Source organism: Diabrotica virgifera, chromosome 9 (assembly GCF_917563875.1).
Source record: "Diabrotica virgifera virgifera chromosome 9, PGI_DIABVI_V3a".
NCBI classification, from domain to species: domain Eukaryota; kingdom Metazoa; phylum Arthropoda; class Insecta; order Coleoptera; family Chrysomelidae; genus Diabrotica; species Diabrotica virgifera.
Genome location: NC_065451.1, coordinates 182,145,180 through 182,172,404, shown reverse-complemented (window position 1 = coordinate 182,172,404; position 27,225 = coordinate 182,145,180). Strand labels below are relative to the sequence as shown.

The 27,225-nt window shown below is 34.3% G+C and overlaps 1 protein-coding gene across 2 annotated transcripts in view; it reads left to right on the top strand.

Annotated features, from left to right (window-relative positions):
• Window positions 1-27,225, top strand: part of LOC126891880 (zinc finger protein 664-like) — a 53,900-nt gene that overhangs the window by 11,037 nt on the left and 15,638 nt on the right. Inside the window, exon 2 of one of the 2 annotated variants that reach the window (XM_050661219.1) lies at window positions 904-10,781. The exons of the other annotated variant lie outside the window; for it this stretch is intronic. Coding sequence (XP_050517176.1) covers window positions 904-1,979 — 1,076 coding nt within the window. The 3' untranslated portion in view covers window positions 1,980-10,781. Of the gene's footprint in view, window positions 1-903; window positions 10,782-27,225 lie in introns of those variants that run through there. 2 annotated transcript variants of the gene reach the window in all.

Sequence of the window (27,225 nt, the reverse complement as noted above, 5' to 3'; positions counted from 1 at the left end):
TAATTAGGGGGTGATTTTCTCGATTTTTTTACCAAAACCAAAAGGGACTAACTTTATTTTGAGCGTAACTTGTTTAATTTTGATGCTAGAAATTTGTTTTATAAAACAAAAATGAAGCTTTTTTTAAACACTTTACATAAGTTGTAATGAGTTTTCCCCGAAATGTGCTTCATTTTTGTTTATTTCACGGTAAAGTATTCCATTCGGAATTTGACGAATATGAACCTATTTTTCATTAGCTATAACTCTGCTTCTACTAGGTGTAGAGACGTGATATATACACCATTTTTTTAAATTTTTTACAGGCTATATTTTTGCTAAAAATGTTTTTTCGACAAAATACTTACTATTTGAGTTATTTGCGAAAAACTGTCTAAAAGCGTCTTATTTTGTTGAAAAAATGAACATATTCACTGCCAAATAACCCGAAAAGTATTGACTTAGTGAAAAAACTCTATAGAACAAAAGTTACTTAAAATTAGCCAGTTTATCCATTTCCTGACTTTCTTTGGACGAATATTTTTTCACCCCCAACATGGGGTGAAAACCACCCCCAGGGCAAAAGCACATATCGGCACAATATCACTTTTTTTCTTTGACTTGTTAGCTATGTGTATGCCAAATTTCATGTCAATCCAAGCGGTTCTTTAAAATTTAGAGATTTTGCAATATTTTACCGTTAAAGAACGGACTATATAATTAAACATAAAAAATAGCACAAGAAGCAAAATTTTAACTTTATACTAATTAAAAAGGTCTTGAGATTGGGTAAACCCTATCTTTTCAACTTGTTTACAATCTTTGTTTAGAAAGTGATCATAACACTGAATATAGCCGCAGTTGGCTGTGACGTCACACTCCGGCCGTCTATTCAATAACATAGTATTTTTTTTTGTATTTTAGGTTATCCCCAAAATGAAAACAAAACGGAGATCATGGAGAGACTCATTGAAGATTTATCTTACGTAGGAAATTACTCGAGTCAACACACTGAAGAAAAAACAGTAAATAAAGATGTGAAAGTTGTGACTAGAAAAAGACCTTATAAATGTGAGATTTGTTTTAAGAAATTTAGTAGAGCAAGTCATTTGAAAACACATTTGAGAGTGCACACTGGAGAAAAACCTTATAAGTGTGAGATTTGTTTTAAGCAATTTAGTAATTCAAGTCATTTGAAAACACATTTGAGATTACACACAGGGGAAAAACCTTATAAGTGCGAGATTTGTTTTAAGCAATTTCGTGAAGCAAAAACTTTGAAAGGACATTTGAGATTGCACACTGGAGAAAAACCTTACAAGTGTGAGGTTTGTTTTAAGCAATTTAGTCAAGCAAATGCTTTGAAAATACATTTGAGAGTGCACACTGGAGAAAAACCTTACAAGTGTGAGATTTGTTTTAAGCAATTTAGTAATTCAAGTCATTTGAAAAAACATTTGAGATTACACACAGGGGAAAAACCTCATAAGTGCGAGATTTGTTTTAAGCAATTTCGTGAAGCAAGTAATTTGAAAGTACATTTGAGAGTGCACACTGGAGAAACACCTTATAAGTGTGAGATCTGTTTTAAACAATTTCGTCAAGCTTGTGTTTTGACAAAACATTTGAAAGTGCACACTGGAGAAGAACCTTACAAGTGTGAGATTTGTTTTAAGCAATTTAGTCAAGCAAGTACTTTGAAAATACATTCGAGGGTGCACACTGGAGAAAAACCATACAAGTGCGAGATTTGTTCTAAGCAGTTTTCTCACAAAGCTAGTTTGAAATATCATTTAAGAATGCACACTGGAGAAAAACCGTACAAGTGTCAAATTTGTTTTGAGCAATTAATTAACTCAAGTAATTTGAAAGGACATTTGAGAGTGCACACTGGAGAAACACCTTACAAGTGTGGGATTTGTTTTAAGCAATTTATTAACTCAAGTAAATTGAAAAGACATTTTATGGTTGATGGTCATTACTGGGGAAAAACCTCATAAGTGCGAGATTTGTTTTAAGCGATTTAGTCGAGCAAGTGATTGGAAAAGACATTTGAGGGTGCACACTGGGAAAAAACCCTTACAAGTGTAAGATTTGTTTTAACCCTTAACTGGTGATGTGACGTGGGGTCTTAGCGTACCCCATTTTTAAAATAATGTTTATCGGCTTATTTTCTTTTAAATGGATTACATATTACTTTAAAATACAAATAAAAAATATTAGATTAGAGCTACATTGATTATTACATGATTATTTATAAGCTATTGATTATGTATTTTAGGAAGGAACTACAACGTTAACGGGTTTTATTGTTTAAGGGGAGGGGGTATGGTTTGAAATCAACCTATCAAGCACATTTTTGTGAATTTTTTTCGAAGCTATGGTACAATTATTTTATTTTTAAATTAAATAAACATATTAAGTACAATTGAAAGAATATTTAAAAGAAATTCAATCCAAAATATTGAAAAGTAAGCCATTGGTGACAAATTTTGACAGGCAGCTCACAAAAAAATGGATTTTGCGGTGGACATCAGAACTCATCACTAGATCATGCGAAACAAAAAATTCAAAAATATTTAATTAGCTTATGAGTTTCACGAGGTCACAACGTCGAGTTTTTTTATTTTTGATGATTTTTGAATTTTTGGTATCACTCAGAAATAAAAAAAATGAAATTTTTATTAAAAATTTTGTGAAAATCAACAGATTTATTATTGTTGAACAAAAAATAAGCAAACAAAGAAAAATATCTCGACGTTGTTACCTCATGAAATGTCTAAAGGAAATCTGTGCAAAATATCAGGTAGATCGGCCGAGTAGTTTTTCAGTTACAATGTCCACCGCATTTGAAAAGCAGTTTTGAGAAATATTCGTTTAAACTGCATCTTCATTTTCTTATTTGTCTGCCAAATCGAAAAGTGATGCACATTGGAATATGTTTTTTGAATCGAGGAGTAATCCACAAAAGAGAAGGCGAACAGTTGTTTAACGTTTCTCACTACGCTCAAGCGTGCTGGCGCGAGGTTGCGGCAAAGCGAGTCGAAGGTAGGGATATTCAACACGCTGTATCTCTGGTAATTTTACTCCGATTATTTTGAAATTTTCATAGAGTATTCTTGAAAGTATGCACTTTTATTTGAAATAATAAAAAATATATTTCAAACCATACCTCCCCTTAATATAGTCAATGGACCTCTAAATATGAAAAACCCGCGGAGTGCTACCATTTAAAGGGATGAATTAATCCCTAGGTACAGGGCGGATTAGGGTGAGTTCTATGCACTTTTGGTACAAACACGTTTACAGGAAAATTGTTCCAGGTTAAATTTACTATAGAAACATCACATTTTTTAAAGTAAAAAATATTTTTTTACAAAAATATATTCAAAAGAAAAGCAAGAGAAAAACACGAAAGATAGCAATTTTGTTTTTTGCTCCATAACTTTTTTCCACGGGGATATATAGGTATAGGCATTGTTTCACAGAAAAAAGACCTTCCATCATTCCTCTTTAAAATAACGTTTGGTAGAAGTCTCTATGATTTACAGTTTTCAAAATATGATTTTTCAAAGTTTTTGTAACTTTTTTCTTCGTAGCTTTAGGTATATGCAATAGAGTGCATCGAAAAAGGCGAAAAAAAAATTTTTGCGATGGAAAAGTAATACATCGAAAAAGTTACCCAATCAACTGTTAAGTATTTTGGTAAAATCTGGTCGAAATTGGAAAATATCTTCTGCTCCCCCAAGACAATTAAAAATTTTGAAAAAATATTAACAGACGGAAAAGTTTTTTATTTTGAAACGAAAATGTAATACCTCACAAAAGTTGCCTAACACACTTAGTGTTTTAGCAAAAAAAATATTTGCTGCCCCTCCTCCCTCCGCCGGCAACTAAAAATTAGGAAAAATACTAGAAAATATTTTCTGGTTGCACAAGGCAATTAAAAATTTTACTTAAGAAAAGTATACTCCAACATACTTTTTATAACAAAATAGCCTAACTTATCCGTCTCCCTGACGTCACCAAAGTTTTTTAATACTAAATAATATAAAGCTAAATACAAAATTACTATAATTTTAAAATAGTACATTAGGTATATAAATATTACAAAAAATATGGTAAAAACATTCTATTCGAAGATGTCTTCCGATTTAGCACTAAAATGGTGCATAGTTTTCTGGAATCAATTCGCGTTTTTATAAATCCATCCCTCGAATACGCTCCACAAACTGCTATACGCTCTGAGCTTCGCTGGTGTCGCTCCTAGAGGATTACTAATTCAACTTTCACCGGTAATTTTTAAATTTATTATTTAGTTGTTATCGCTTAATATTTACAACGCTAAAAAGTAATTGTAATAGATTTTTTTTAAGATTTTGCTAATCATTTTGACGTTCTATTGATGAAATATTAATTTCTTACTTTGGATACTTTCACAATTATTATCGTGTAGATGGCGCTAAGATTAATAGATTAATTTATAATTACATATTACGGCACATTAAAAAAACGTAAATTCAGTATTTAAAACGTAAGTATATTTAACGTAAAAATATATACCACAGCTTTGACCAACTAATATTTTTTATAATTAATGTTTTTAATTTTAATTTTAAATTAATCACTTTGACATTTATGTCAAATTTCCGGTAAACGTTTACAGACTTGTCACTACTGGCGCTCGCGAATTTATAAATATCCCCTCTACCTACGAACTCACAGCGTTTAGAAGCTTGTATCACAAGCTTGACACATCGTTCTACACATTGTTTATGGCAATGATATTTCTCAATCTCAATGTTAGAAGGCTCTAAGGGAGGATTCTTAATAAAATCTCGCAGATGTCACTCGAAAAGCTAGAGAATATAGGTGGTTCTGTAAGGTGATATTCTTGCTAGTTAATTAACTCAAAGTAGTCATTTGAATTAAAAATTTTATAAGACAAAGTTTGAAGACCCTCATGTTTTTTTATTTGGTCACTGGCAAACTTCTTTTGATGTTCAAGGGGAAGATCATTTGAATTTCGCAATTATACAAACCACTGAAGCCTGAAGCGGTTTTTTAAGATGTTTTTCTAGCAGTCGTATTACATCACCCTTAACGCCAGTATTTACGACTGTTACATGCAATAGCTGGATTTGATTTTTTCTGATGTACCAGGCAGCGGAGACCAGTGCCGGTTTATCCACTGGGCGCTTGGGGCGGGCACCCAGGGGCCCTTCCTTTTATTAATAACAAAATAAAGTCCGATAATAATCGAGGTACATATTATTTTAAATAGAGAAAAGTCTACGAAATACATGATAACCTTGTAAGAACGTGACAACTTTTAAATCAGAGTGATTGCTTAGAAAATTGTATGAAATGTATGAGCTGGAGACAAAGCTTGTTATAGACGAATAATGAAAGCACATCTTATAGAGTAAAACCCAATGGAGGCGAAGAGAAGAGAGATTGGCTAATATAATACGGACAGTGGCGGCTAGTCCTATGAGGCAGGTGAGGCAGTGCCTCACCGGTATATCAATCGACTCTTTACGTTATTTCGTTATGTCATCATCAATTCTTTAAATACAATTTTAATGTTTGAAATTTGCTAAATAACTTTATTTTCGTTATTTCATCATCAATTATTTAAATACAATTTAACTTTTTGAAACTTGCTAAATAACTTAATTTTTATTACAAAACTTAGTAACTTTATTTTTATGATAAAAAATAAAAATAGGTAGGTACGGCCCTGACCCCGTATCTTTGTAGTTAGCGTTCTTCATAAATACATCGGTAGGTACCTAAGTACCCTACGTGGGAGTATATATGCGTCTCATTCTCACTTTCTCAAATTATAGCAGAAGCACTGCCTCAGATGGGTCCTTGTCTAGCATATTACGAAGCCGGCGGTGATCGGCCGGCCGCAATAAAATTTAAACTGAGAATAATTTTTGGAGCCGGGATTAAATATCCTTTCAGAGGCTGGCAAAAATATGCCTCTAGCGTGGTTTTGCAGTTAGTTAGGTAGTTTGTTAAAGCAGTTTGTTCTGGTGTGTACTTGGCCTTCTTACACTACACTCTGGTTACTTACTATTAGTATAATTAGATGTTTAGAATATGTTATCATGCTGTGACTAGCTATATGCCATTTTCCAAATGTCAATTAAATAAGTAAATTAATAAAAAAATTAGAAATTATGATTTCTTTCATAATAATTTTACTTTTAAGCACGCTGTTTAATAAAAAATATAAAAAACCAAAAAAATAAAATTTAACCCTTAGTTTATTTTACATAAAAAATCAATCTTATAATATAACAGTAATTTGCTTACTTGCTTGTTTTTATTTCCTATATATTCAATACATTTACAATATAAGATTGGTTCCAAATGAAATTATCACGTGTTTGAAGGTATATTGATTGCGCACAATAATTTCATTTTGGCAACTGATTAATAATAAAAGAATCAGTCAACAGCGTAACCAGGATGATCCTAAGGGGGTATGGGTCTCCGGGGGTATGGAATTAAGGAGGATGTTAAGGGTATGGGGCGCTTATAACCCCTAAAAACCCCCTGGTTACGCCACTGAAATCAGTTGTATGTTCTTGTCATGTAGTATATAATGTAAATTTTGCTTAATATGACTGTACAACGCTGATGAGACCAAGAAAGGACGAAACATCTGACTCGCACTGTTTTGATATGTGGTATTATATTAATTATTTTTAGCTAAAAAAAAACAGCTAATAAGAGTATGAACGATGTTATAGACTTAGAACTTTCGACTTTCTTTTGCGAATAAAATAATTGTTATTTAATATCGTTTGCAAGCCTTAAAATAAATACGGTGCCGTTTTGTGACGTTATGACGCCACAAAATCGACCTTCCGGCTATTAAAGAAAAGCTAACCATAATAATACAGTAAACTCCCTCTATAACGAGAACTGAAATGGCGTACTAATTACCTCGTTATAAGCGGATCTCGTTATATCAGACAACAATATTATGTAATATATTATGTTTAGGATGTAAAAGAAGAAGACCAACGACAGACAGATGTCAGCGACGTAACGCCATTCCGGCTAGCGTCATGTAACTTGTAAGTTGTAGCTTCTTGATTGCTAATAAAGATTTGTATGAACAATACTGTTTAATATTTGATTTACATGACGAAAGGAACTTAAAACAGTACATATCACCACTATTGAAATGTTTTGAAGCCTCCTACATAGTTTATTAGGTGTCGATCATCGACTTCAACAATGAAACTTGGCCATCGCAAATTGTAAATTTCCTACGATATTCAATATCGGTCGACAGATAAATAGGAAGGAAGTTACAGGCGGTGGAATTTATTACAGCACTGGCCTCGGTAAGCACACAGATGTTGGACATACCTCGTTATAAGCGAAACTTCGTAATACCCGTGTTCGTTATAGAGAGAGTCTACAGTAATATTCATCAAGTGTAGTGTGCCTCACCATCTTGTACTATCACGAGCCGCCCCTGAATACGGAAGTGTTAAAGCTGTTTATTGTTACCAGTGCAAATTATTTTCAATTGAAAAAAATTATTTAACTGATTTTGGATGTATTTTACCCACTGGAAACATTTGAATAGTTTGCTCAAATCTCAGGAAGAAAGTAAATTTTATCTGAACTCTATGGTTACATTAGTAACAAAATCATCAGTTAGATGGAGTTATATGGATCATCAGTTAGGTTGGAGTTATAGACGCTGGCTTGAAAGAGCAAGTAGAACGCGAATCTGACTATTGGGTAAAGGTTATAAGAAGAGTTGTTATCAATTACTTTTAAGTAATTGATTATAAAAATGCCACAAGAAAATAGCTTCAGAACAACATTAAGAAGAGTTGTTGTCACCATTAAATTACTTGCTCCTTAAGGACTAGCTTTCCGTTGATCTCATGAGGAATTAAAGAGTCGTCATAAAGGTAATTAATTAAGTTGTCTTGTATACTTGGCATTTGACAATTTCTTAGATAAGCATTTACAGCGGAATACGAATAAAGCAAAAGGTTCAGTTAGCTATCTGTCTGACCAAATTTTTAATGAATTCCTGGAAGTGATGAAAACAAAACTTGTAGAAACTTTTGACGCTGTAAATGCTTTACTTAAAAACTACTGATCCATCAAACATATTTTTCCAATTAAGGAATAATAGAGACAAAAATTTGCAGTTAGAAGTGAAGCTAAGACACTGTAGAATAAAATGGATACCTTTGAGACAGCTCTATTGACATTGATTTGGGCAAAAATTTTAAAACGCGTGAATGCAACAAGGAAACGTTAGAAACTGTGGACTCGAATGTGTCAATTGGAGTAGAATTAATGACATTTGAGCTTTGTTGGAGACATGAGAAATATATTAAGCGAAATTGAACTAGAAGCCAAAAATATTTTTTTGCGAAGGCGAGGATATCTCAAATATATTCTATAGAATTGACTTTCAAAGAACAAAGAAAGAAAAAACAGTTTTCGATGCAGAAGTTGAAAGTGAAACAATTTTAAAGGGACAGGAGAGATTCCGAATTGAAGTAGGTACCTATTTAATGTTATATGCAACAATATTACCCAAGTTCTTTTAAAGAAAATATAATGCTACAAAGATGTTACATCAGCTGTTAGATGTTTTTTACACTAAATAAAGAAGAAGTCAAGACGTGAGTTAATAGTTTATGAGAGAAATATAAAAAATGTTGATGAAACCAAAGAGAACTTGCATAATGAAACTACTCGTTTTGTAACGTTAAGCCCAAATTTTAACAAACATTTTAAAAATTTGGTGTCATCCAGGATGTAAAGGCAACTTTTCCTAATTTTGAACTTTACTGAAAGTTTATTTGATAATACCAATTTCTAATGCGTCAGGCGAGCGGTCTTTTTCGGCTTTAAAAAGAATAAAGATACATATATTAAAGGTCACATTTGGATCAAGAAAACCTAGAAGCATTATCACTATTGTATTAGAGAAAATGAAGGACGAGCAACTGAATTTTGATAGTAGGTATTAATATGGCAGTTTGCTAATGCCAAGTCAAGAAATAAAATGAGCTAATTTTTGTCTTATGTATTTTTTAGAATATGTTTTTTTGTTTGTCATGTGTTGAAAGTAGAACTTTCTGTTTTTTTTTGTATTTTTAAATGTATTATTTGGAATCTTTTTTACGTTGGCTATTTTTCTTGTTTGTTTTAAAAATTTTATCGTATGGATTTTACAATTAGTCCATTGAAATGTTACATTTAGTGTGCATTTCTTAGAGGAGTCAATTTTATTTTTTTAATGTGTAGGGGGGTTCAGTAGAAGCTTAAGTTCAAGTTTTTGGGGTTGAGGCCCTTGTCCCCCGGCCGCCATCTTGGAAAAAGAGGTGCAAAGGGCTTTCGCGCTGTATCTCATAAACTAGCTACCTTACAGAAAATTTAATTTCACGTAAAATGAAGCAAATTAAATTTTCTACAATTTTATACCTATTACTTTTTATCGTAAAGTGACCAACAAAAAAGTTATAAACAAAAATAAGAGAAAATTTTGTAAAAAATTTCCTTTTGGAGGTTATAACTTTGTTTACGTTCATTTCACAATAAAATAACATCATAGCGATTTTGTAGAGGATTTTTCAATAAACAATTTTCACTATAAAGTTGTTTAATTTTATTTATTATCTAGGTTTTACAGCGCTCCAAACTTGACCAGATTCTCGAATTCTCGTAGAAAAATAATGCTGTTCTATCTACATATTAGTATTAGACGAGCGGCATTAACCGTTATGCCAATCACGAAAATCAAATTTAATTTGAATGATCAATTTTGGTCTATTTTTGTTTTCGAGGTCGCTGAATCCGAATATGAAGTTTATTTTTATCTAGAGTTGGTGGAACATGTTAAAAAAAGAAATTTTATACAAAAATGGCAAAAATCAATTTTGATGGTTTTTCAAATTTACCTCGTTGTATCTTTGGTCGCTGTAAATATTTCCTTTTAAAAAATTTACTGTGTCATCTTTGAAGTATGTAGATAGCAATGAAATTTGTCCAAAATGTTTAAACACATTAAAAAAGGAGTTGTTAATTTATTAACATTTTGTCATCATATTTCGTTAGTTTCATGTTTACTTAAAAAAGTTGAGTGACAAACTTTTTAGTTTATAATTTTAACCAAAACAACAATAAAATATAGTTCATGAGGAAGTTTTTTGGAAAATTTTAAGTCAAAATATACAGGGTGTCCCATACTAATTTAGCCACGCTATATCTCTTAAACCAATAGAGATTTTCGAATGGGACAAAAAGTGATATATTCAACTTGTAACACACTTTAATATGACGTACAAAAAATCATCCCCTAAGTATTCATACCTAAGATTCCTTGAATCTTTCCCTGCATAATTAATTTTAGGAGTTCATATCTGTCACCACGTGTTATATGACCCAAGTATTGAAGTTTTCTTATTTTGATGGAATCCAGTATCTCCCTGCTGTTCTGTATTCTCATTGGTTATTCTGTCTGTCCAGGAGATTCTCAGCATTCTTCGATACGTCCACATCTCAAATGCTTCCAATCTATTGAGGCATTGTTTATTGAGAGTCCATGTCTCCACACCATACAAAAGAACAGAAAATACATAACATTTTAGTACTCGCTTTCTAAGATCTAGGCTGAGGTCTCGACTACACAATATTTGTTTCATATTAGTGAATGCACTTCTAGCCTTTTCTATTCTAATTCGGATTTCTTTGGTATAATCGTTTGTTTCACTAATGTTCGTCCCTAAATAGTTATAATTCTGAACTCGTTCTATCGTCTTATTATTTACGTGTAGATTGATGTTTCTAATATGTTTCTTTGATATAACCATGAATTTCGTTTTCTTTATGTTTAGTGACAGTCTTCACTTGTTGCAACAACCTTATTTAAAATTCTTTGTAGATCTGTAATAGTTTCTGCTATTAGTATTGTGTCATCGGCGTATCTAATTTCGCATATGGGTAGGCCATTTATTTTTATGCCTGCTACTTCATCTTCTAATGCTTTTTTGAATATTTCTTTGGAGTATGCATTAAACAGTGATGGCGACAAGACACAGCCCTGTCTAACGCCTCTTTTGATTTTTATTTTATTGGTGTTTAAATTATTTATTCTTATGACAGCTTCTTGTTCATAATACAGATTATTTATTATTCTTATACCCCGTGTGTCGATGTTCTTTGTTCTCAGTAGTTTTATTAACGGATTATGTTTCACCGTATCGAATGCCTTGTTATAATCTAGGAAGCAGACATAGATGTCCTGGTTTACATCTAAACATCTCTGTATTAGCACATTTACTGCAAATAATGCTTCTCTGGTTCCTTGAGCATTTCTAAATCCGAACTGAGTTTGTCCAATGTCTTGTTCTAACTTTTTGTATATTCTACGATGAATAATCTTTAGAAATACTTTGAGTATGTGGCACATTAGACTGATGGTACGGTGTTCGCAACATTGTCTGGCGTTTCTCTTTTTCGGTATAGTCACGAATGTTAATAGAGGCCATTCTTTAGGTAATATACCTGTTCTGTATATGATATTAAATAATTCGACAATTACATGTATATTGCAGTCGGCTATAAGTTGCAATATTTCTGTCGGTATTTCGTCCGGTCCTACAGCTTTCCCAGTTTTCAGTTCTTTAATGGTGTGTTTTACTTCACTTTCTGTTATTTCTGGTCCAGTCTCTTCAACGAAATATTCGTTATCTATTGTGCCTCGGTTGTCGTTAAACAGCTGTTCTATATAGTTTGTCCATACCAACAATTTGTTTTCTGTATCCATTACTATGTCCCCTTTTCATCAACTAGTATATTTTGTTTGTATGCTGGTTTTCTAGTTAATTCTTTAATTTTCCTGTGTACATTAAAGCTGTCATGTTTATGTTGTAGCGTTTCTATTTCATCACATTTTTCTTTTAACCAATTTTCTTTTGCTATGCGAATTTGTCGCCGTATTTCGTTTTGTGTTTGCTGGTATAACGATTTATTTTTGTCCTTATACATATGCTCTTCTTTTGTCCATTAAGTTTAGTATTTCGTCTGTCATCCAATCTTTTTTCTTTTCTTTGGGTTTGCGTAGATACTTTTTTGAAGGTTCTATTAAGTCAGCCTTTATTTTTTCCCCAGTTTTTGTTGATATTTTCTTCACTGTTTTCCCCCTCAATCTGTACGGTGTTTAGATGTTCGTTAATTCTTTCTTTGATACACAATGTATATATGTACCTAAATGTTGGGGCACAATGTAACAAGACAGGGAGAAATACGAATGAAAACAAATGCCGAAATTGAAGAAGAATTAAAGAGAAAAAATATAGTCAGATACATAAAATCGCTTCGCTTAGAATGGATAGGATATATACAGAGACGCCCACAATCAGATATGTTGAGAAGGATAACTAACTGGACACCACTATGGCCCAGGTGTAGAGGAAGACCCAGAAGAAGATGGCTGGATGATGTAGAAGAAGACATAAGTGCAATGAATGTGAAAGACTGGAAAGTGCAGTGCAAAGGACAGGAAGAAATGGAAAAAAGTCACGAGAACAGCAGACACACAGCAAGCTATAAAATGACAGAGGAGTAATCCACCTCAACCAATAATAGGATTTTAAACGCCATGGCATTAGCTATAATCCCTAGCGTAATGAATGAATGAATATACCTAAATGTACCGGGTGTCGGGTGTCCCAATAAGAATGGCGCTCGGCCATATCTCAGGAACCGTTTATAGTACAGCTTTGGAAAAAAAAATTATAAGAAAAGTTGCCTCGAGAAAAGCCTGGAAATTATTTTCATAATTGTTAGTCCACCGCTAGAGGGCGTAATTGGATCTTCTTCTTCTTCAAATGCAAATCCAGTAATGGATGTTGGCGATCACATTTTCCATTAACTCTCTGTTTCTTGCAATGTGGATCAGTGATTGTATGTCGGTAATCCCTGTCCATTGCCTTATGTTTCGGAGCCAGGACATTTTCTTGCGTCCTATTCCTCTCTTGCCTTCAATTTTACCCTGGATTATAAGTTGAAGGAACTGGTATTTTTCGTTTCGCATGATGTGACCCAAATACGCCGTTTTTCTTTTCTTGATGTTTTCGAAAAGCTGACGTTCTTGGTTGATTCTTTTAAGGACATCCACATTTGTGACTTTCGCCGTCCATGGTATCTTTAGGATACGGCGATAAAGCCGTAACGTAATTGGATATCAAAAATTAAAAAATCGAAATTTTACAAAATTTGCCTAATGAAAGGGCACTGGAAATCAGATTATCATATTCTTTATAAAATTCTGCGCATATTTTATTTCACAAGTTTAACTCTGCCTGTGCAAATAAGAGGTGGGGGTGAGTGGGAACGTTGTTATGAAAAAAATGCTGTAAGTCCGGTTCTGCTTAATCGATTTTTGCAAACTTGGTCTTGTTAAAAACAGCTCTTTTTCGTCAATGTAATAGTTATAATTTGGAAACAGCCTATTACGTAATATGCCGGCTAGGAGGCGCTATTTATTTTCTGTTTACAAATCTAGTTTTCTTTATAAAATATTAAAAACAAGTATGTATTTTTTTTCCTGTATTACAAAATTAGACCAAATTAGCAACAGAATGCCGAAAACCGCATGTCTATACCTTTTTTCTATCTCGAGATATCTTAAGAAACGTGTAAATTTTAAACATAATTGCTGTCATATAAGTGGAAATATATAGAAGCAAGCAGTGTGCTATGGAAAAAAACAAAGAAACATTTTCCAGATGTCACCGTATATAATAAATCAAAACAAAATATGAAAAACTCGACTACTGGGGTGACGTCTTTGGGGATATTTCATTGCATATATTCTAGCCGCAACAGCTGCATTTCTTATGCATTCAAAGAATGGGGCTATCATGTCAAATGCTTCTTAGTTTGTAAGAATCATCTTGAATTTCACTCTGTAAAAATATTATATAAAATTTAATAGAAACAAACCGCAACAAACCATCAATGCACAAATTTTTATGTTTTACTGATTTGACACATGATGACTTCTTGAAGTTAATACTTCTAATAGTTCTATTTTTTTTCCATAGCACACTACTTATTTCCACTTTGGCTTCCTTAACTTAGTTTACCGGTGACAATAACAGTTATGTATTTATCTTAGTTGGGAATAGGATAATTGATATTAAAATATAATGAAATAAAAATTAAAAATTTGTGTAGAAAATCTGACGTTTTTACATTTTCTACGATTCATCGACAAATTTACAAAAAAAATTTACATAATTTACAAAATTTAATATGTAAATTTAAAATTTACATATTAACGCTATTTTTTTGGTATTATTTTAAGTATTAAAATTAGTGTAATATTTAAATAAAAATAAAATTTAACTGTTTAAAATATATTTATTCGTTAAAATCATAATAATAGAAGTATAACTTCTTACTCGCGTACAAAGTACACACACTCTTTTTTTGTTATATTTTATAGTGTTATTTGTCTTATTGTTGTTTTGATTCATTATATACGGTGACATCTGGACAATGTTCCTTTGTTTTTTTTCATAGCACACTACGTGCTTCTATATATTTCCACTTATATGACAGCAACAGTTATGTTTAAAATTTACACGTTTCTTAAGATATCTCGAGATAGAAAAAAGGTATCGACATGTGGTTTTCGATATTCTGTTGCTAATTTCGTCTAATTTTGTAATACAGGAAAAAAAATACATACTTGTATTTAATATTTTCCAAAGAAAACTAGATTTCTAAAAAAAAAATAAATAGCGCCTTCTAGCCGGCACATTACGTAATAGGCTGTTTCCAAATTATAACTATTACATTGACAAAAAAGAGCTGTTTTCAACAAGACCAAGTTTGTAAAAATCGATTAAGCAGAACCGGACTTACAGCGATTTTTTCATAACAAGGTTCCCACTCACCCCCACATCTTATTTGCACAAGTAGACTTAAACTTGTGAAATAAAATATGCACATAATTGTATGAAGAATACGATGATTGGATTTCCAGTGCCCTTTCATTAGGCAAATTTTGTAAAATTTCGATTTTTTAATTTTTGATATTCAATTACGCCCTCTAGCGGTGGATTTACAATTATGAAAATAATTTCCAGGTTTTTCTCGAGGCAACTTTTGTTATAAACATTTTTATCCCAAAGCTGTAGTATAAACGGTTCCTGAGATATGGCCGAGAGCCATTCTTATTGGGACACCCGGTACAAGTAAAAAAGTCATAATGAGAAATTTAAAAATTAATCATTAAAAGTATAAAACCTTGAAAAAGCATAACTTGCTTAAAAAGAGCCATATAGCCTTATACAATAGACCAGCGGTTCTCAATATTTTTGTGTCATGTACCACCAAATACTTTTTATTATTTTTGGTACCACCTAACTGAAATACATATCTAACTAGGTGATCTAATTAACTATAATAGGGCTTTTCACCGATTGTCATTTGTTTCGAGCTTCTGTCATGTGTCACATAATATTAATATATCTACGCCATACGTCTTTGGTTTGTATCATTTGTATATACCAATAACGTATGACGTAGATATATTAATATTATGTGACACATGACAGAAGCTCGAAACAAATGACTGTGAATGAAAAGCCCTATAGTGTGCTGATTTTGGCTGTTGATGCGTTTTGTGTACCACCTCAAGAAATGAAATGTACCACCAGTGGCACATGTACCACAGATTGAGAACCGCTGCAATAGACCATTTTAAAAGTAATTGTCGTCTCTTTCTACTAAATGTACCATTGCATCTACCTAGAAATGCGTAGAAAAAAGTTACAGAACAATATTTGCGAAATAATGGGGAAAATGGCCCAAAAATGCTGTGAGCGGCGAACTTTGAAAAATCCTATTTCAGGAACTATAAAACCTGTAAGGGATTTATAGGAACTTTTACCAAACTTCATTTTAAAGAGGAAGGATGGAAGTTATTTTTCACTGAAGCAATGCCTATACCTTATATCCCGGTGGAATAACGTTATGGGGCAAAAAACAAAATTGCTTTCTTTCGTGTTTGGTTTCTTGCTTTTCTTTTAAATATATTTTTGTAAGAAAAATAATCTTGCCTTTAAAATGTGATATTTCGATAGTAAATTTAACCTAGAACAATTCTCCTGTAGACGTGTTTGTACCAAAAGTGCATAGAACTCACCCTAATTCACCATGTGCCTAGGGACTGATTCACCCGTTTTTCAAAAACGCACCCATTTAAATGGTAGCACTCCGTGGTTTTTTCAAATTTAGAGGTCCATTGACCATATGAGACAATAAAATCCCGTTAACGTTCTTATTTTGAACATAATCAATAGCTTATAAGTGTTTTAACCCTTAACTGGTGAGGTGCCGTGGGGTCTTATCGTACCCCATTTTTAAAATAATGTTTATCGGCTATTTTTTTATAAATTGATTACCATAATATTGTGTATTTACATACATATTACTTTAAACTACAAATAAAAAAATATTTGATTTTAAAGAGGTTCATTGATTATTACATGATTATTTAACACATTCTCTATAAAACCTTTGATTTTGACAAACATAAACTTTATTAGTAACTAAAACAAACTCGTTGAGAATTTTAACAGTTAAACTTCAAAAACCACAAAATGAAAGCACATTCTTATCAAAAAAGCAATAGAGCAACAAGAAAGCAAAAAAGTAATACAGTAGACTCTCTCTATAACGTACACGGATATTACGAGGTTTCGTTTATAACGAGGTACACTAGACGTCACATGAAATTCCTATTAAACTATAACACCTCTTAATGAGGCATATTTGGTTATAACGAGGAAAATGAAATCGAAGCATATATTTCTTTACCTGTTTTTGGCGTGGTGATGGCCATAAATAAATACCCCAACTGCCTGTATACAAGAATCACCAACCTCTGTGCGCTTATTGAGACCAGTGCGGTAATAAATTCTACTGCCTGTAATAAATTTATTCCTTCTTGTTTATTTATCCACCGATATTGAATATTGTACGGCAGTTTAGCATGGCCAAGTTTCATTGTTGATGTCGACCATCGACACCTAATACGTAAAAGGCATCAAAACATTTCAGTAGTGGTGGTATGCACAATATTATTGTTGTCTGATATAACGAGGTAATTAGTAAGTCATTGCAGTTTTCGTTATAGAAGTCTACTCAGTCTATTGTATTTGTTAAGAAATTACACTAGATTTGTTGGACCAGATTTTCTCTCTATCGTATTGTATATTGTTTCCTCTTCTATATCGCTATTTAAATCTGACAATTTCGAGTAGTTTTAAGGATAGATTTTTTTCGGGCCCCCTTAACGAACGCCCCTGTGTTAAGAGCCAATATATGGTAGAGGTACATCTGCAGGGTACCAGGTTTCTCCCCATATGATAATCTGACGCGCCCGAGTATCTGCAAAAATACCCACTTGGGCTCCACTACCATTATCTGTGCCCATCGGGACTGGATGTGGCACGGATAATTAAAAAGCACGGATAATCCGAACATGTATTTCTTATGTATGTATTATACAAATAAACGTATACACTTACATATGTAACTATGATAAAAAGATAACAAAAAAAATAAGATAAATGCAGATTTTTGTTTAGCTATATTCGGTTCAGATTTGGACCACCATCTCCATATAGCCATTTCAGCATCCTCATGCCTCATCAGTGAAGATATGCAGTCACAACTCTGACTGTGACTGCATAGCTTCACTGATGAGGCATGAGGATGCTGAAATGGCTATATGGAGATGGTGGTCCAAATCTGAACCGAATATAATCAAAAATCTGCATTTATCTTTTCCATTTTTACTCAGTTCTGAGTATTTAGAAACTGTCTTTCGGTCCTTTTCCTAGACGAAGAGAAGGTAAATGCGTGGCCTAAGTGTCCTTTTTGCTTTCTCCTATTTTCGTCGTCTCTGTGATTATATATTGTAAAATCCGGAGATACGGGATGCAGCCAGAAAGCAGTTTATTAACGAAAAGTCTTGGATTTAAAATATCGTTTACTGTATTTTATTTCAATTATTCTAATTGTTTAAAAGGTAGTAAACTTTGTATCTAGGGCTTTTCGTTTTCCTCTTAATAAAAAAAAAATAAATCTTTCATTATGAATCTCTCTTTCGGCGAGAGTTTTCGTCGAGTGATTTACGATGACGCTATTTTGATAAAACCTGAAAAATTCAATTTGGGTAATAGAAAATCATAGCACGGATAATCCACACCCGGATAATCGGGGTCCTACTGTATGTCCGGTCTCTACCAATATTATTGTATATACAATATATTATTGACGCTATAATTGGCCGTCTAGGGGCCCCTTAAAACATATTTATATCATTTACTACTTCTGCTGATTATTTCATCAATTTTCCTTTTTACTCAAAGAATTACTTTATAGTTGTTTTGTTTCTTGGAGCGTGGGACCTCCAACGGGTACATTTTTATCCCGGCACTGGGTTGGTTGTTGGGTAGGAGGCGGGAAGCAAGTCCGATTGTTTTCATGTCTGGACTTGTCTGTGAGTCGCCACTATCTATACTCGACTACGCTTAACTTAGGTTTGGAACTGGAACGGAGAAATGCGAAACAGTGGTTGCGTGCGTTATATAGGGGTTTGCTACCCCCCAATATTCATTATACAGGGGTTTTAATTTATCTCCGCAAATCGTAAAAATTCGTTATATCGAGGGTTAAAATCAAAATAGTTCATTATATAGGGGTATTTTTTACATTGAGTGTTATATACGTTTGAAGGAGATTTAAAAAAATTCGTTATATGGGGACTCCACTGTATATTATATTATTGACGCTATAATCGACCGTCTAGGGGACCCTTAAAATATATTTATATCATTTACTACTTCTGCTGATTATTTCATAAATTTTCCTTTTTACTCAAAGAATTTTACTTTATAGAGTCCTTTTCATGAGCATTTTTCAGTGCGTCACAAATGATAGAAAAAAAGGTAAGTCCGTGATAAGACACATTTATGACATTTATTCTAAAGGCGCATTTAAATCAAAGCGAACACGAACGAACGAATTCGTAGGTGTTCGCTTGGTCATTCTTTCGCTACAAAGTAGGGCCATTTACATTGAAGCGAACGTTCCCATTCGTTGATGATCGGGAGTGCATATTGCCCGCAGATGTATTTAAGATGGGCCAGTCTCACATTCTGTAAGTTGATTGTCGTGTTTCTTGTTGGGTAAATTTTAATACAATAAATAGCATATAAAATACAATGTGTGTTCTGTAAGGAAAAAATATGTCATATTCATAAATATAAGTATAAATTTTGATACGACTTCAATAATTTCATTTTGTCCTGTCTCTATTTTGTTGAAAATTTTGATGATAACTTTTATTTATTAATATTTTATTTAAATCTGGCATTATGCGCCACTAAAGTTTGAGATCAAGAAAACGTCCAAAAATGTCTAGCAATTATAAATTCATATTTCTTCTTCTTCTTAGGATGCCGTGCATTTCTGCGTAGGCGTCCACCGTACATTGTTTTGTTTATAAAATATTACTATTTTTAGCAGCATTTCATAGCCGTGTATTCTTGTCCACTGGCGGTGGCGATTACGCAACCATGACATCTTTTTCCCAGACCCCTCTTACCCTCAATCTTTCGTATCGTTCCCCTCGTAATATGTGCCCTAAGTATGCAGTGTTTTTACTTTTAACATAATTAAAAAGTTCCCTATCCTGTAAATCCGCTCTTCTTAGTACTTAATCATTTCTGACTCTGTCCGTCCATGATATTCTAAGCATTCGACGTAGGTACCACATTTCAAACACTTTAAATTTGTTAATGGAACTGGCCTTTAACGTCCATGCTTCCATTCCGCACAAGAGCACAGGTCAAACTTAACATTTTAGCATATAAATTACTGACAAAATATTTGTATTCATATTTCTAATAATGACAAAAAAAATTATCTTGTTAAAATAATTTTGAATTTGATATATTTAGGTAGGTACCTGTAATACGTGTGCTTCGAACTAATGAACGCAATCTGTATCAGCAGCCAGGTAGCAGGTATTATACGCTGTTTGAGAGAGCATATAGAACAATATATTAAAGAACCAGCTTTCTTAAAATTCTTTCTCGAAAAAGTTGCTTGCTCTTGGTATTATGTTTTATGTTCAAATAATAAATTGTAAAATTGGTGTATCAAAATAAATTTGCATTTAATTAATTTTAGCAATTAATTTGATTTGCTTACCTCATTAGTCTTTCCGTGTTGAAATTTATCCAATAAAATCATTAGGCTTTTAAAATCAAACCAATTCGAACCCTCTTTTTGTTTTTCTCATCTAAGCTAATACTTTGTGATGCTTTTTAGCATGAGTTTTTCTGTTTATTATTTTATATAGCTTCGATTTCGGGTTCCATAGGCATTCTTCATCTCTATATAACTCAATTAATTGAAGTATCTTTTCATTGGTCCATTCCATATTGCAAAATTATGTTTTCACGACTACACAATAAACAACCCTCTCAAACTAATGTTTGTAAATAAATTAAATCAGTACTTCTAAACGAATTCGTTCGTTACCGTCTATCCACTGTCCACATTGAACAACGATTTCCTTTGTAGGCCAGGGCGGATCTGTAAAATTATTAGTACATTTGGACGTTGAGAGGTGACTCAAATTTTTTTACAGAAATTGCTTGAAAATAACTGAAATAATAATATTTGAGTTATCCTCCCTCTCAAAAAGGTCCGGAACATTGTTTAAATAATCAAAATGTCAAAAAATTAAGGAAAAATTCGATTTTTTTCTTCGTTTATTGATTATAACTTTAAAAGTATTCATTTCCGAGAAAAGTTGTACTGACATAAAAGTTGCATAATTAAATTTCCTACAATATTAAATTGGTTAAAAATTTAAAAAATAGTCACCCTTGTTGCAAAATAGCAATAATTGCGAAAAAACTATACAAAATCAAGTATTCGCATTTTACGTTTTTTCAACCATTTATGCTACACTTAGGACCTTCATATTTCACCCAGAAAAACTTTATGATACAGTAAAACAATATTGTAAATTTCATTAAGATCGGTTTAATAGATTTTGCAAAATAAATTTTGCAATCCAGCTTTCGAAAAAAAAAATCGTTTTTTTAAATTGTTACAGGACTGAAAATAAAGCAAATAGCAAGTTGAATTTTTTTTTTGCGTATAGAAGTGTACTGTACCTTTTATTTGCAATTTGCAAAATTAAAATCGATTAACTGCCACGGCGTTAGGAATTTTTTTAAAAAAACATTAATTATTGGTGCTACGCGCAGGACAGCGGATAGTTTGCTCTGATTGGGCATTTCAATGACCTTTGATAATGATTGTTACATTTTAATTTTTATTACATTTCGATATAAATAAATAAATTTGTTTATTGCAAAATAAACACATACTCTATCCTTTGAAATAACACTTTTGTCAGCAAAATCTTTCTTTGTTCATATATTTTAACTTAGAGAATAAAAGTTTATTATTTTTAAACATATGCAATTGTTTAAACAATATTTCACAAACAATAATAAAATTAGTTTGATTTTTGTGGAATTAAAATATTAAAATACAACAAAATATAGAGTAAGAAAATAATATATTAGATAAAGATTAGAAGAAATTTTGGTGGAAATCAACTTTTGTGAATCGAACACCGCTGTCCTGCGCGTAGCACCAAAAATTAATGTTTATTTAAAAAATTTCCTGACGCCGTGGTAATTATTCGATTTTAATTTTGCAAATTGCAAATCAAAGGTACAGTACACTTCTATAAGCAAAAAAAAATTCAACTTACTATCTGCTTTATTTTCAGTCCTGCAACAATTTTAAAAAATGATTTTTTTTTGCGAAAGCTAGATTGCAAAATCTATTAAATCGATCTTAATGAAATTTGCAGTGTTGTTTTACTATATCATAAAGTTTTTCTGGGTAAAATATGAAGGTCCTGAGTATAGGATAAATGGTTGAAAAACGTAAAATGCGAATACTTGTTTTTGTATGGTTTCTTTCGCAAGTATTGCTATTTTTCAACAAGGGTGAATATTTTTTAAATTTTTAACCAATTCCATATTGTAGAAAATTTAATTACGCAACTTTTATGTCAGCACAACTTTTCTCAGAAATGAATAGTTTTAAAGTTATATTCAAAAAACCAATAAAAAAATCGAATTTTTCCTTCATATTTTGACATTTTGATTATTTAAACAATGTTCCGGGCCATTTTGAGTGGGAGGATAACTCAAATATTATTATTTGAGTTATTTTTAAGCAATTTCTGCAAAAAAAAATTGAGTCACCTCTCAACGTCCATCTCAAAACAGATGAGCCCTGGACTATTGATGATTCGTTAACTTATCGACATCGGTTGGAACATGTGCGAATGCGAACGAATTAATAATAATAATAATAATAATAACCTGTGGCCTGTGGGAGTTTTTTGTCAGTTCTTTTATCAGGCGCGGCCCCCTGCGAATGGGGGATGCTTTCTGGGTATTCGTAGCGCCAGTACCCAGAGAGTAGCAGGGATACTTGCCGTGGAACAAAAACTGACACCTGGCAGTAGGTATAAAATGCACACCCATTAATATGGAGAATATTGATTTATGTTTAGGATCGCTGCCTGGGGATCGCCAGGGCACGTCTGGAGCCGGCGCTGGACGTGACAGCATGCGGGACGTCGGTGGCAGGGTGTTGAGGAGGCGGGCCCCTGTCATACAATCAGTTACAGCCCAACAACAACAACAACCACAAGCGAGCCAAACAACAGCAAGAGCTCCACCCGCTGAAGGTGCTGCGCTGGAACATCAGCCGGCGCTCACTCAAGCGGGACGACCGAGGCAGCGCATGAAATGGACTGTGTCCATTAACGAAAGCATTTTGCGCTCCTATTATAAGGTGACAAACTTCGGTCAAGAAACGATCGGCTACAGACAACAGCTGTATGCCGAATTTTGCAGGGAGTACCCAGATATTCAAGTATCGGAGCAAAGAGTATCAGATCAATACCGGGTAATCATAAGAAACAACCTTATCCCAGAGGCTAGACGCAATACGATCAAAAGCGAAGTCGAACGGGAGATTAACAACCAAGGGCTAGTTTTAGATCAAGTCCCTAATGAAATCCTTGATGAGCAGATCCCTGAGATTCCCTTACCAGAAACTCAACCTGACAATACACAACAGGAAAACAACGAGTTGCGCGATAGTCTAGCAAACGAAATGGCTCGTGCCGTACAAGAGTTTAATGGAACAAATCCACTTAGCAGACCACCGCTACCACGAATAAACTCTTGTAAGAAACTAGGTGAGCTGTTACAAATTGTGAACACTGAAGTCCTACCCAATTATGTCGTAGAAGCCCACACATTGGAATATCTGCATATGCTAATCTACTGTGCAGCAACAGCAATTGCTAATGTAATGGGCGTTAAGATCAGAACACGACGGGGTACTAATAACGGAAGGACTGGTAACAGAATTGCACCCTGGGAAAAGAGACTTCTCGGAAAAATTGAATTACTGCGTAGGGATATTGGTCAAGTCACAGAATATGTAAGAGGTGTAACAAGTAGAAAAGTCATTAAGAGAGCTGAAGAAATAATGCGGAGCACTGCAAGACACTCGAGATACGATCCAGAAAATAACACAGCCCAACAGTGTCTGGATACATTAAAACAAAAACTCTCCGTCTATTCAGGACGATTAAGAAGGTATAAAGTTAGTAACAACCGAAAATGTGACAATGCACTTTTTGAGAACTCTGAGAAGGCGTTCTACCGAAAACTGAACTCCACCGTAGAAACTGTAGACAAGTCTTACCCAAGCCAGGAAGAGATTCATGAGTTTTGGGGAAATCAACTTTCCACACCAGCTGCTCTTAACAACAATGCTGGCTGGATAGAAGATACGACGCACAACTGTCACCACTACGTCACAGCTAACTACGAACCATTCACGACTGAAGAAGTCTCAAATGTCATCAAAGAGCTTCATAACTGGAAATCTCCTGGACCAGACGGAGTTCAGAACTTCTGGCTTAAGAAGTTTTGGAGTATTCATGAGTGCTTATCAACATTAATTAACCATGTTATTTCTAATCCGCAGGAAATACCATCATTTCTAACTCAGGGAACCACTTATTTAATACCGAAGGATCAAAATAACACCCAAGATCCAGCCAAGTACCGCCCAATTACTTGTCTTCCAACTTTGTATAAATTGGTCACATCCTGTATAACCCGGCGTATCTACCAACACTGTGCTCTAAACAATATCATAGAGCCTCAACAGAAAGGATGCGCTAAGGGTTCTATGGGTTGTAAAGAACAACTTATCATCGACTCAGTCATTTCTAACCAGGCATTCACCAAAAAAAGGAACCTCTTTACTGCCTTTATTGACTACAAAAAGGCCTTTGATTCAGTACCGCATGAATGGCTTATAGATATATTAAGAATATACAAAGTCGATGATAACATAGTGACTTTTTTAAGGCATATAATGACAAGTTGGAAGACTAAAATTCACCTCCAAATACCTGGTGAAAACAATATCGAAACGGAAAATATCGCAATCAGCCGGGGCCTGTTTCAAGGAGACTCGCTGAGTCCATTGTGGTTCTGTTTGGCTATGAACCCTCTATCACAGCTATTAAACTCCACTGACTCAGGTTTTAGCATTAAAAACAACAATACTGTACTAGCGAAGCTTAAATCATCTGTTGTATATGGATGATTTGAAATTAATGGCTTCTACTCGAGACAATCTAGAGCAGATGCTAAAAACAGTAGAAACATTCTCTAATGATATTAATATGCAGTTCGGCCTAGACAAGTGCCGTGTTTTGAATATAGTCAGAGGAAAGGTACAGCCCGGTGGATTCGATATGCAAAATGGCCAGAACATCGAGGCCATGGGTGAAAACGATATATACAAATATCTTGGAGTAAAGCAGGCGCGGAAAATTGACCATAAGCAAATGAAAACTGAAATAACTACTGAGTTTATACGAAGGATAAAACAGCTGCTTCGTTCACAGCTTAACAGTAAAAATTTGTTTAAGGCACTAAACACCTACGCTTGTTCCGCACTTAGCTATTCATTTGGTATTGTTAAGTGGACAAAAACAGATATAGAAAATCTTCAGCGAAAAGTACGAACACACCTCACAAAGGCACAAAAACACCATCCTAAAAGTGCAGTAGAAAGAACAACATTACCACGGAATCTGGGAGGAAGAGGACTTATGGATATAGGTGAGCAATTAGATAAACAAATTGCTAATTTAAGAACTTATTTTCAGATGCAAGCTGAGACATCTACTCTACATCAAGCTATTTGCGCAGTAGATGACACAACACCGATCAAACTGAGGGAACCAGAAATGCGCATAAACCACCTCACTAAAGACGAAAAACTGCGCATCTGGATGGGTAAACCTCTGCACGGGCGACATCCCAATGAGGTCAGCCAAGACTATGTCGACAATACAGCGTCGAACTATTGGTTGACATCAGGAAAGATGTTCCCTGAAACGGAGGGTTCATTACTGGCTATTCAGGATCAGGTTATACCAACCAGAAATTACCTGAAATATATCATCAAAGACCCTCATGTTCAAAATGACAGATGCCGATATGGATGTCAAGCCCAAGAAACCATCCAACATCTTACAGGGGGCTGCCAGGCATTTGCTGCAACTGAATACAAGGAACGGCATGACGCAGTGGGAAAAATCCTTCATCAAGAGATAGCTATCAAGCTGGGACTTCTCCAAACGGATCATCTCCCGTATTATCAATACGTCCCTGAGAGTATGCTTGAGGATGGCAACTACAAGCTATACTGGGACCGCACTGTTCTCACAGACCAAACAGTGGCACATAATAGACCAGATCTCGTACTAGTTAATAAATTAACAAGACAGACAACACTAATTGATGTGGCGATACCTAACAACAATAATCTACGTAGTAAATTTACTGAAAAGATCGCCAAGTACAGAGATCTAGAAATTCAAATACGAAGGCAATGGAGAATGCAAAGTACCCAGACGATACCAATTATTATCTCTACTACTGGAGTCATTCCGAAGACCCTCCTCGAAAGCATAAAAAAGCTGGGTCTAAATGAACACCTTTATAAGACCATGCAGAAAGCTGTACTACTTGCGACGGCCAGATGCGTACGAAAATTTCTGGGAGAAACTCCAGCATACCAAGTCACCTAGGGCTCGAAAACACGGAAAGAGTCCCACCAGAGCTCAATCCTTTTGATACCGTAGGTATCTGGGATGAGTCAATTTTCCCCTTAGAGGGAGTGTGAGCCGTATGGCTAAATCTGGATAACCTGTGGGAGTTTTTTTTGTCAGTTCTTCTATCAGGCGCGGCCCCCTGCGAATGGGGGATGCTTTCTGGGTATTCGTAGCGCCAATACCCAGAGAGTAGCAGGGATACTTGCCGTGGAACAAAAACTGACACCTGGCAGTAGGTATAAAATGCACACCCATGAGAATGGAGATAAATAATTTATGTTTAGGATCGCTGCCTGGGGATCGCCAGGGCACGTCTGGAGCCGGCACTGGACGTGACAGCATGCGGGACGTCGGTGGCAGGGTGTTGAGGAGGCGGACCCCTGTCACACAAACAGCTACAGCCCAACAACCAGAACAACAACCACAAGCGAGCCAAACAACAGCAAGAGCTCCACTCGCTGAAGGTGCTGCGCTGGAACATCAGCCGGCGCTCACTCAAGCGGGACGACCGAGGCAGCGCATGAAATGGACTGTGTCCATTAACGAAAACATTTTGCGCTTCTATTATAAGGTGACAAACCTCGGTCAAGAAACGATCGGCTACAGACAACAGCTGTATGCCGAATTTTGCAGGGAGTACCCAGATATTCAAGTATCGGAGCAAAGAGTATCAGATCAATACCGGGTAATCATAAGAAACAACCGTATCCCAGAGACTAGACGCAATACGATCAAAAGCGAAGTCGAACGGGAGATTAATAACCAAGAGCTAGTTTTAGATCAAGTCCCTAATGAAATCCTTGAGGAGCAGATTCCTGAGATTCCCATACCAGAAACTCAACCTGACAATACACAACAGGAAAACAACGAGTTGCGCGATAGTCTAGCAAACGAAATGGCTC